The following is a 12,520-nucleotide window of genomic DNA, read 5'->3' as shown; positions in this document are numbered from 1 at the left end:
AATTGAAAATCCAATTTCCTATCAAAATCTTCTCAAGAAAAATTTTCAACCAGCCTTAGCAACACATTTGGAATTAAAGGAACTGAAAGTTAGATTCAGGTGAAACATACTAATTATTTGCAGCCATAGCTGATATCTTCACTGCCATTCCTGGTTTCAGAATCACCTCATTGTCCTGGCCCCACTACGTGAAATGTAAAATGTGTAAGGTATGTAAGAGTACTCCAGATTATCTAGCTATTTATGGCATGCCAATCACCATGGTATCCTACGTCCTTCCATTTCTAGGTTACTCCCCAAAGTAGGAAAGATAGATTCACTCATTTGGCTTAATGGAGACCACATGATGACCAGAGGAGCTCAGGAAGACACCACAGCGTGCTTCGGACTTCTGCAGTTCACAAAACTATCCCTCTTGCATGCATATTATCTGCACACAGAGCTCAATTTAACATGATAAATAAGTCAATAGAAATAGTCATGCTCTCATCACAAATATTTATACATTTTCTTTTATAATGTATGTGAAGATATAAGATTACACTGTTATTCATACAAGTTCCAAACTGAGGCTGGCAAACTGGTCTGTCTTAATCAAAGAAATGTATGATCTGCTTAATTTTGTATCTAAGCTGTAAACAGAGTCATTAAGCAGAAAGGGAAACAAAGGTAGCCCAAAAAGATGAGGAAAAAGCAGAAGGGAACATCCTTCTACATAGAGTTTTTCTCTTCCGGGAAACAGGTGCAACTGTTTGTATTAGGAAAAAAACTTGATGTTCCAAGTCAGCTATATTCTTTAGTATAATCCATTGGCTTTCTCTGTATTCAGAAACTCCAAAGTCTGTTACTCCAGGTCTGTGCCCAGGAAACACTCTGCCCCTACTTCCTCTAGGAGTCATGCTCATAACTCCGCCTCCTGCCTTTCTGCCTCCTGTGACCCGGAGGTGCCTGGGGCAGTCCTCACTGAAAACACCATAGTCAGGGCAGGCTGCAAAATGGAGGATGCTCCCCAAACTGGTGGTTAACACTCAATATCTCTGCAGCATCTCTGCAGATGCTTCCACAAAGTATTTCGAAGCAGGCCAGCTCCCTTCTGATTCTTTTGTTAATTTTATTTATTTCCTGTAATTTATAGTCCGTGAAACAGAGTGTGACATTGCACCCCATAATTCTTTATAGAAATAGGCTCATGGCTGTAAATATGACATATCTGGAATATGTTTTATGCTAGGTAGGCCATGTTACATATCTCGTCAAAGCTTATGATCTACTGTTTGCATGCATGTATCATTATTTATTTGAAGTTATGAATATTGGCTATTTACTTGTTTGAGTTTAAGTAGCCTCAGTGAAGCAGTTGGTCAGCTTCTTGAGAAAAGACTATTCTCTGTAAGTGCCCAATCAAGAAACACTTAAGCTAACAATTACCTTTGAGAGACGCCAATCCACATGTGAGCTTTTCTGGGAATGTGGCATCGGCCTGTAAGTAACTGAGTCATGCATGGACACGTGACTTGCCATGTGGCTCCAAAACTCCATCTTGGAGCTGTATTCTGCAGAGGAGACGGGAAGGGGTTTCCACCCACGAGAGAGAGAGAGTATATAACCCCCTGTGGAAACCCCTCGATTTTGTCTTCAGGTGTCACAAAAGGTCGTCTTTCTACCCCAAGGAGATGCCTGAAAGAAACTGGAAAAAAGGACAGTAACTACAGGGGTGTGATTGATTGCTGGACCCAGACAAGGAGGAAGTGTAGTCTGTAAGAGAGGCTTATTGCAACATCTTTGAGGGTGACATTTACCTGCATTTAGTTTTTTACTGTATTAGGTTTAGACTGACGTGTTTTATTTTATTTTGTTTGGTAATTCATTTTCTTCTGTCTGTTATTACTTGGAACCACTTCAATTCTACTTTCTGTATTTAATAAAATCACTTTTTACTGATGAATTAACCCAGAGTATTTATTAACACCTGTCAGAGATGGTCCAGATAATACTCAGTTCTGGTGTGAGTGCAGGGGAGGGGAATAGATGACCTCTCATTTCCCTTCCAGTCCTATGAGTCTATGATCGCACAAGAAACCCTGCACTGGGAGGAGGGGAGACGCCTTCCAGAGCACTGGGCAGGGTAAGGGACACACATCTGCCAATACTTGATAGTCAGCTTCACTGTAACCCCCACAACACGAACACACAGAGTGCCTGATGAACACCAAACACACACACATACAAAGTGACACTGAGCTCAATCAGAATACAGAATAATCTCTACTGGGAAGCTGGGACAGCTGCAATATTTCCAACTTGCCTGAACAAAGAGAACCGAAGCGGATTCTGCTGCCCTGGAAAGGAGATAGGAGTGGAATTCCCTACTGGTCTTTTCCATTGGTAGCTTCTCTGAGGCCTGGTTTATGCTTAAAAATTAGATCAACCGAGCTCTGTCGCACAGGGCTGAGAAACGTTTCGTACCATGTTCAACGCAGTTAGGTTGTACTGACCCTCAGTGTAATTCTTCCTTTGACCTACCTATTGTCTCTTGGGGACATGGATTCACTACATCGAAGGAAAAAATATTCCATGACTGTGGAAAGCATCTACACTGTGGCGCTGATGCACACCATAGCTGAGTCAATGTAACGGCCTTAGTATTGACATTCCCTGACTTGATGGGGGGGTTTCCCCCTTCCCATTAAAGCGATTTTTCTCTCCTTTTCCATCGCTCTTCTCCCTCCCTTGTAAAGCTCTTTCCTTCTTTTGATGGGTAAATCTGTTCAGAAATTTTTACTCTCAGCATAATTCCTTCCTTCCCCTCCCATGAATGTCATTTCAATTAAAGGCTGAAATCCTCTGAAACTGACTTGTTTCCCCATGACTTGGTGGTACCTCTTTCTTTTTCCTCCCTTCACTTACAATCAGTTAAGAGGGATGGAAGCAGTACCTGCTCAGAACCGTAAATTCAGAGTCAAATCTTTCCCTGTTTGCTAACCACACCGATGTTACCCTTAATAACTCTGGAACTACTTCTTTGGCCAGAAGAGGTTAAATTTGGCTTTGATGACTTTCAGATTTGATCCCTGGAGCATCATTGCTCTCAGAAAAAAACGGTGTGCACAGCACATGTAGTGAATGTTCTTGCCGTGTCTTTCCTTGTGGAAATGGAACACAGATGGCCAGATCATCAGCTGGCCTGGATCGCTGTCTCTCCCGTGAGGTCATTTTACCATGAAAAAAACCTGAGTGGACTGTATTCAACTTTATTTGTTGTTCACCTCTCCAAACATCTCTTTAAGTAATTTCCCAGGGTTGGGACAAAATGTGTCTAGAAATGAGTGAATTTCTTCTGGACTAATCATTTATTGTCAAAAACAATACCATTTGGATTGACCTGAAACCATTCACAAATGTGTTACAAATATGCCTAATAGTTTTGTGCCAAAGCACTGCGTGTGTGCAGGGGGAAGACTTAGATGCCGGTCACAAAGCAGCCACTGCAGGAGGCGGTGGTGGGCCTTCCCTTTGGAATTTTTAGCCCAAGAGTTGGGGTGTTCACCTCTGAGGTGGGAGATCCAGGTTCAATTTCGCCTTCTGTCCAGTGCTGGGCAAAGCTCTGTGTGACATTGCACTCCATATGCTTTATGAAAATATGCTTCTGACCAGTTGGGAAATCTAGTCCTCTCTCCCTGCCAGGGCAGCAAAATCCCCTTCGATTCTTTTTGTTCAGGAGAGTTGGAAATATTGCAGCTGTCCCAGCTTCCCAGTAGAGATTATTCTGCATTCTCATTGAGCTCAGTGTCAGGCTGTGTGTGTGTCTTTGGTGTACAGTTGGCATTGAGTGTGTTGTATGCAGTGGGCAATGTGTGTGTTCTGTGTAGTGGACACTCTCTCTGTGTGTTTACTGGTCATTATGTGTGTGTGTGTGTGTGCTTGGTGTGCAGTGAGCACTATGTGTGTTCATGTGTTGGGGGGTACAGTGGAGATGAATGTCAAATGGAGGCAGGTGCATTTCCCTTGCCCTTCGCAGTGCTCAGACTGCTGTCCCCCCTCCTCTCAGTGCAGGGTTCCTTGTAAGATCATAGAATCATAGGACTGGAAGGGACCTCGAGAGGTCATCTAGTCCACTTCCTTGCACTCATGGCAGTGCTGAATATTATCTAGACCATCCCTGACTGGTGTTTGTCTAACCTGCTCTTAAAAATCTCCAATGGTGAAGATTCTACAACCTTCTTAGGCAAGTTATTCCAGTGCACAGCCACCCTCACTGTTGGGATGTTTTTCCTAATGTCCAACCTAAACCCCCGTTTCTGCAATTAAAGTCCATCGGTTCTTGCCCTATCCTGTCCCCCCACCCCAACACGTTTCTTTGCAGTTTTATTCCTAAACTCTGTTTCACAGATTACAAATAATAGGAAATAAATAAAATTAAGAGATGAATAATCGGGACAGAGCTGGGATGCTCAGAGATATTTTGCAGCATCTTCGCAGATCTTCAGTGTTAACCTACTGGTTTGGGGAATATCCTCCTTTTAGCAGCCTGCCCTGCCCTTGGCATTTTCACTGAGGACTGCCCCAGCCACCTCCGGATCACAGGAAGGAGAAAGCCAGAAGGAGGATTATGAGCATGAGTTTTAGAGGAAGTAGGGGCATAGTGTTTCCTGTGCACAGACCTGGAATGATGGACTTAGGAGTTTCTGAATACAGAGATTGTTGGTTGTAGGTTTTTTCTACAGGTATTCAGGGAATCAGGACTTTTCGTACACTCTTTGTAACCCCTTCTCCAAGGATTATAGCAAAGAATATAGCTTACTTGGATCATCAATTTTTCCTCCTAATACAATCAATCCTGCAATGCCTCAAAGGTTGGCACCACTTAGGAGAAGGGGGCACCGATATGCTCCGGAGCACGGATAATACCAGGAAAGCCCGAACACCCACAGGGGATAATTTCTGCTACCATAGTGAAGAAGGGAAGAATCATCACTGGGACTGTCAGAGATCTCCTTGTGGGGAGGTGATGACCACATTGTCCTTGTGCATCTTCAGCCACAGATCAGTGCATGGGCCCATTCATTGGGGGACCTCACCCTTTCATGTCAATTGAACACTATTGTCATCGACCCAGACTAATCAACAGCTGTGTCACAACCTTGCAATGTCTTGCTGAAGTGGCTTCCACCTAGGCCACTCTCAAACAACCATCTAGCATGCAAATCACACCCTGAGCGTGTGTGTATAACTACAGCCTGGCCAGGAATAGTTGGGTTATGCTCAGGCTCTCACCACCCTTGGTTATACTGTAGGGTGACCCCAACATGCTCCCTAGTCTTTGATTTCCCTCCAGAAATGGATGTCCTGTGCTGCCCAGTCCTCTCCTGGACAATACAAGGTACATTGTCCATTATTTCTTTAATAGCACTAACATGCCTGCAACTTAGCTTCTCAGACACTTCTATTTAAATGCACTGGACCAGATAAAACAATAAAACAAACTTAATTGACTACAAAGATAGATCTTAAGTGAGTGCAAGTAAGGAAGCATAGAAGTCAGACATGGTTACAAGAAAACTAAAGCTATAATGAAACTTGTGCTTAAGTTAACAAATTATGTGAAATTCAAAGCAAAACTTTCCTCTCCACATGCTTTCAGCAGTCTTGTTGACCAGACTTCTTAGGTCAGGACCCCTCCCCAATCCAATGGATGATTCCTTTATCCCTTTATTCAGACACAGTGAATCAATGGGGAGGGGGGGGGAAGAGAGAGAGAGAGAGAGAGAGAGAGAGAGCAGGGCCTTGGGATGCCTGCCCCTTCTTTTTATAGTCCTACCCACCCTTTGAGAAACATTTCCACCTGGTTACCAGAAGACAAAATGTCTATATAGAAGGATATTCCCTGCCGCTTTTTCCTCACCTTTTTAGGCTTCCTTTGTTTCCTTTCCAGCTTGACGACTCTTGTTTTACTGTTTAGATACAAAATTAAGCAGAGCACACATTTCTTTGTTTAAGACAGACCAGTTTGCCAGCCTTAGTTTGCAATATGTATTAACTACATGATACAGTGTCATATTATAACTTCACATTCATTATCAAAAAATCTGTGTTAATATTTGTGGTGAGAGCATGACTATTTCTAGTTGACTCATAGATTTATTTGGCATATTAAATCAGAGCTTTGTGTGCAGACAATATGCATGCAAGAGGGATAGTATGTGAACTGAAGAAGTCCATAGCATAGTATGGTTTCCTCCTGAGCTCCTCAGGTCACCATGTGGTCTCCACCAGGCAAAAATGAGTGAATCTATCTTTCCTATTTTGGAGAGTAACCTAGAAGGAAAGGACATAGAATACCATGGTGATTGGCATTCTATACATAGATGGATAATCTGGAGTACTCTTACTTGTTTTACAGTGTTTTACAGTGGTTTTACATTTGACCTATTTGTGCCAGGACAGTGAGGTGATTCTGAAATTTGGAATGACTGAGAAGATATCAGCTACACCTGCAAAGAATTAGGACTTTTCTATTCCTTGATTCCAAATTTCTTCCTAAGGCTGTTTGAAAATTTTTCTTGAGATTTTTTTATGATGGGTAATTGGATTTTCCTTTTGACTATTTTTTCCATGAAATTATCTTGTCCCTGGAAACTATCAGCATTCCATAAAAACACCAAACACCCCTCTTCCCTAAACCATGGCTGTGGGACTCTGGTGAAGTTCCAGAGCATTTCAGAAAGAGGAGAGACCATCATGCATCATGGGGGATGTAGTCCAACCTGGGAGCCAGGAACATGGAAGAGATTAGTGCTGTTTGGTATCTGATGCACCCCTATAGTATTTCCGAGCAAAAAGATTTCAGTCTCCACAAAAAAAAAAAAAAAAACCACCAAAAAACAAAAAAAAAAACCCAACCTTTTGTGGATCAGCTCTACACAGTACTTGGCTTGCACTGAAAAAATCAGGATGAAATATACCACTAACCTCATACTCTGTAACTCCAGTAGAAATTGCATCATTTAATAACACAGTAGGGAAGAATAAGACAAATTAATCCCCAGGGCACCAATTACACCAAGGTGGCTTTGGTTCACTGAATGCGTTAATTAGGTGTTATGGCTCTCTGAGCTCAGGTATTCTCAGTTGCTTCAGGAATCATGTCCCATAGATCACACATCTCAGTATAAAACTTCGTGAATGCTCCAAACTGGTAGTTTCCATGGAAGGGGAAATGCCATCACATCTCTCTCTCTCTCTTCTCAGCAGGTACGTGCTATTCTCCTGAATTACAGACACGCACACACTCAGACACCATGGGGATCAGCAGGTATTGAATTCCAGACCTCCAGCATTTAATGCCTCAGCCCCAACTCCGACCCCTTCAGCTAAGGGAGCGACCTCCTGGGTTGGAAAAAATAAGCAATTACCTAGTCACTGAAGCCAGGGTTTCCAATGATGTCTCTGGGTTTTCATACAGGCTCCAGTAAATGCCAAACAGCTTAATTAGCACAGTAAGCAACTTCACCCCAAACTGACATGCCAAGCCACAGAGCTCCCCTTGCCAAAAGAGGGTGGAAAGATTGACAATCCTTTACTCTCACCCCTTCTTTAGCTAAGGAATAATCCCTTCAGACTGATTCTCTCACAGCAGAGTCACAAATTACTGTCTTCTTTTTCGATTAGTGAACAGGAGTGTTTGTGTGGGAACACAATTAACCTGTGTGTCATTGTGTTTGCACTGCGTGTGCATTTTATCAAACACCTGGAATGACCAGCTGTGAATATCTGACTCTGTGGACTAAGCAGTTCCCGGAGCAGGTACTGATGTCCATTGAGAAACTGATCTGCATTCATCTTCACTTACTTCATTACAGAGAAGGGACAGGTTTTCTGCACCCTCCACATGCCCACATCTCTGTAGCTGCCTGATCTGTGTTCAGAGGAGATGGGAAATCACTCGGAGGTGACTGAGTTCATTCTCTCAGGATTGACAGATCGTCCAGAGCTGCACATTCCTCTGTTTCTGGTGTTCCTACTGATTTATAGTATCACCCTGGTGGGGAATGGGGGGATGATCTTGTTCATCTCAATTGATCCCCGACTCCACACCCCTATGTACTTTTTCCTCAGGAATTTGTCTATCTGTGACCTCTGCATTTCCACGATAATTTCCCCTAAGATGCTGCTGAATTTCTTTGCTGAGAGGAAAAGCATTTCTTACACTGCCTGCGCTCTGCAAATGTATCTCTCTATCGTTTTTGCAGATGCTCAGTGCCTCTTGTTGGCTGTGATGGCGTATGACCGTTATGTGGCCATTTGTAACCCGCTGCTCTATACGGTCACCTTGTCCAGGCACCTTTGTAAACAGCTGGTGGCTGGGGTGTACGCTCTGGGGGTGGTGGATTCAATTATACACACGTGTTTTACATTTCGGCTGTCATTCTGCAGCTCCAACATCATCAATCATTTCTCCTGTGACATCCTCCCACTGTTGGCGCTCTCCTGTTCTGACACCCACATCAATGAGATTGTGATGTTTGCTCTGACAAGCTGCATTACAGTGAGCAGCTTTGTGACTATCCTCCTCTCCTATATCTATATCATCTCCACCATCCTGCAGATCTACTGTGCTGAGGGCCAGGGCAAAGCCTTCTCGACCTGCACTTTCCACTTAACCGCTGTGGTCCTGTCTTTTGGCACCCTCTTCTTCATGTATTTGCGTCCCACCTCCAGCTATTCTATGGACACAGATAAAGTGGCCTCAGTGTTTTACACGCTGGTGATCCCCATGTTGAACCCCCTCATCTACAGCCTGAGGAACACGGAGGTGAAGGACGCCCTGAGGAAAGCAATGAATAAACTGCTAACCAATTCTTGAATCTGCTTAACTCAGTACTGGTTTAGTTATGGGGAGTGGATACATTTGAATTCAATTCCCAGCCCCTTACAACGTAATTTTGCACAGCCCATGTGATTATTGTTCATTATTATTTTGTAATTAATATTAATTTGTTTGTATTGCAACAATGTCTGCAGACCCCAACTGAGGTCATTGGACAAAACCTGAGGAAGACTCACAGGTTCAGAAAGAGAATGATTTTAAAAGCTGGTTGCTAGGGGCATCCACCTAGAGGGTGAAATGTTCAACTTCACATCTCAGGACAGCGAGTGGCAGTTCCCACTGTATTTTCCACTGAATGCATCTGATGAAGTGAGCTGTAGCTCACAAAAGCTTATGCCACAAGTCCTCCTTTCCTATTTGTGAATACAGACTTACATGGCTGCTATTCTGAAACAGTTCCAAAGGGGTTTCTGTAATGCAACCCGTCACACAGAGTTTAGGAATAAAATCACAAAACAATGTGTGTGTGTCTGGGGGGGCAGGGCGGAATGGGAGGATAGTACAAGAACTGATGGATTTCAATTGCAGGAAGGGTGTTTTAGGTTGGACATTAGGTAAAACATCCCAACAGTGAGGGTGGCTAAGGACTGGAATAACTTGCCCAGGAAAAAGAAAAGGAGGACTTGTGGCACCTTAGAGACTAACCAATTTATTTGAGCGTGAGCTTTCGTGAGCTACAGCTCACTTCATCGGATGCAATTGGTTAGTCTCTAAGGTGCCACAAGTCCTCCTTTTCTTTTTGCGAATACAGACTAACACGGCTGCTACTCTGAAACCTGCCCAGGAAGGTTGTGGAATCTCCACCGCTACAGATTGTTAAGAGCAGGTTAGACAAACACCTGTCAGGGATGGTGTAGATAATACTCAGTCGTGCTGTGAGTGCAGGGGAGGGGACGAGATGACCTCTCGAGATCCCTTCCAGTCCTATGATTCTATGATCTCACAAGGAGCCCTGCACTCGGGGGTGGGGGGACGCCAGCCTGAGCACTGGCAGGGCAAGGGACACGCATCCGTCTCCACTTGACATTCAGCTCCACTGCACCCCCCACCTCACACACACACACATAGTGTCCTCTGCACACCAAACACACACACACACACACACACACACACAGAGTGCCCACGACACACACACAGCCTGACACTGAGCTCAGTCAGAATGCAGAATAATCTCTAGGGGGAGGCTGGGACCACTGGCATATTTCCAACTCTGCTGAACAAAAAGAACCGAAGGGGATTTTGCTTCTTGGCAGGGAGATAGGACTAGATTTCCCAACTGGTCTTTTCCTTCTCTGAGGCCTGGTTTATGCTGAAAAAAAAAGATCAACAGAGCTCCGTCAGACAGGGTGGGGAAACTTTTCACGCCCTGTGGGTGGCAGTTAGCTTGTACTGACCCTCAGTGTCATTCTTCCATTGACCTAGCTACTGCCTCTCGGGGACGTGGATTAACTACATCAAAGGAAAAACCCTTCCATCACTGTGGAAAGGATCTACACTATGGCACTGCTGCACTTCATAGCTGAGTCAATGTAATGGCCTTAGTATAGATATTCCCTGTATCCATTGGTGAGTTTTTCCCCTTCCCACGAGAGCGATTTTTCTCTCCTTTTCCATCATTCTTCTCCTTCCCTTGATAAAGCTCTTTCCTTCTTTTGATAGGTAAATATGTTCAGAAAAGTTGAAATTTCTCCTCTCAGGATAGTTTCTTCCTTCCCCTCCCATGAATTTCATTTCAATTACAGGCTGAAATGTTCTGAAACTCACTTGCTTGCCCATGACTTGGTGGTACCTCTTTCTTTTTCCTCCCTTCACTTACAATGAGTTGAGGACGGAATCAGTAGCAGCTCAGAACCCAAAGATCAGACTAAGAGTCAAATCTTTCCCTGTTTGCTCACCACACCAATGTTACCCTTTATAGCTCTGGAGCTGCTAACTTGGGCGGCAGAGGTTAAATTTGGCTTTGATGAGTTTGAGATTTTCTCCCTGGACTATCTTTGCTCCCAGGACAACAGGTGTGCACAGCACACACAATTAATGTTGTTGCCATGTCTTTCCTTTTGGAAATGGAACACAGAGGGACAGAAAATCAGCTGGCCTGGATCGCTGTCTCTTCTGTGAGGTCATTTTAACATGATACAAAACTGAGGTGACTGTATTCCACTTTATTTGTTGGTCACCTCTTCATATGCCTCTTCAAGTAATTTCCCAGCATTGGGATGCAAAGGTGTCCAGAAATGAGTGAATTTCATCTTGACTAATAATTTATTGTCAAAAACATTACTGTTTGGATTGACCTGAAACTTTTCATAAACATGTTACAAATATGCCTAACAGCTTTGTCCCAAAACAATATTTGTGTGAGTGTGTGGGGGGAAGATTTCATAGATTCATAGATATTGAGGTCAGAAGGGATCATTATGATCATCTAGTCTGACCTTCTGCAAAACGCAGGCCACAGAATCTCACCCACCCACTCCTGCGAAAAACCTCTCACCTATGTCTGAGCTATTGAAGTCCTCAAATCATGGTTTAAAGACTTCAAGGAGCAGAGAATCCTCCAGAAAGTGAACCCTACCCCATGCTACAGAGGAAAGCAAAAAACCTCAAGGGCCTCTGACAATCTGCCCTGGAGGAAAATTCCTTCCCAACCCCAACGATGGCGATCAGCTGAACTCTGAGCATATGGGCAAGATTCACCAGCCAGATACCCAGGAAAGAATTCTCTGTAGTAATTCAGCTCCCACCCCATCTAACATCCCATCACAGGCCATTGGGTCTATTTACCATGAATATTTAAAGATTAATTAATAGCCAAAATCATGTTATCCCATCATACCATCTCCTCCATAAACTTATCGAGTTTAATCTTAAAGCCAGATAGTTCTTTTGCCCCCCACTGCTTGCCTTGGAAAGCTATTCCAAAACTTCACTCCTCTGATGGTTAGAAACCTTCATCTAATTTCAAGTCTAAACTTCCCAATGACCAGTTTATATCCATTTGTTCTTGTGTCCAAATTGGTACTGAGATTAAATAATTCCTCTCCCTCTCCGGTATTTATCCCTCTGATATATTTATAGAGAGCAATCATATCTCCCCTCAACCTTCTTTTAGTTAGGCTAAACAAGCCAAGCTCCTTCAGTCTCCTTTCATAAGACAGGTTTTCCATTCCTCACATCATCCTTGTAGCCCTTTGCTGTACCTGTTCCAGTTTGAATTAATCTTTCTTAAACATGGGAGACCAGAACTGCATACATTATTCCAGGTGAGTTCTCACCAGTGCCTTGGATAATGGTACTAAAACCTCCTTATCTCAACTGGAAATACCTCACCTGATGCATCCCAAGACCGCATTAGCTTTTTTCATGGCCATATTACATTTGCAGCTCATAGTTATCCTATGATCAACCAATACTCCAAGGTCCTTCTCCTTGTTGCTGGCACAGAGTGCCCAAGGCAAGCAACAGTAGGGGTTCGTTGCCCGGTATGCATCACCCAATAATCATAACGGGGTGGAGAAGCAGAGAGTTTATTTGCAGCTGCAAACAGGTCCAGGGAGATACAGCTGTCTCAAATTCTGCAAACCCGACTGCAGATTACATCATACAATTTATACCTTTTTTCCCAACTTAGCT

At 43.6% G+C, this 12,520-nt stretch overlaps 1 protein-coding gene across 1 annotated transcript; it reads left to right on the top strand.

Moving 5' to 3' along the window:
- The first annotated feature begins 7,930 nt into the window (after positions 1-7,930).
- Positions 7,931-8,863, top strand: LOC140913750 (olfactory receptor 8U9-like). The gene has a single exon (XM_073350549.1). The coding sequence runs from the start codon at positions 7,931-7,933 to the stop codon at positions 8,861-8,863; it is 933 nt and encodes a 310-aa protein (XP_073206650.1).
- Positions 8,864-12,520: the final 3,657 nt, after the last annotated feature.

The sequence above is a fragment of the Lepidochelys kempii genome, chromosome 6 (assembly GCF_965140265.1).
Source record: "Lepidochelys kempii isolate rLepKem1 chromosome 6, rLepKem1.hap2, whole genome shotgun sequence".
Classification (NCBI taxonomy): Eukaryota; Metazoa; Chordata; order Testudines; family Cheloniidae; genus Lepidochelys; species Lepidochelys kempii.
This window is presented reverse-complemented; position numbering and strand designations above follow the sequence as displayed.

What these genes read in the sequence shown, in the direction of transcription:
- LOC140913750 (XM_073350549.1), top strand. Translation starts at nt 7,931, where the DNA reads ATGGGAAATCACTCGGAGGTGACTGAGTTCATTCTCTCAGGATTGACA.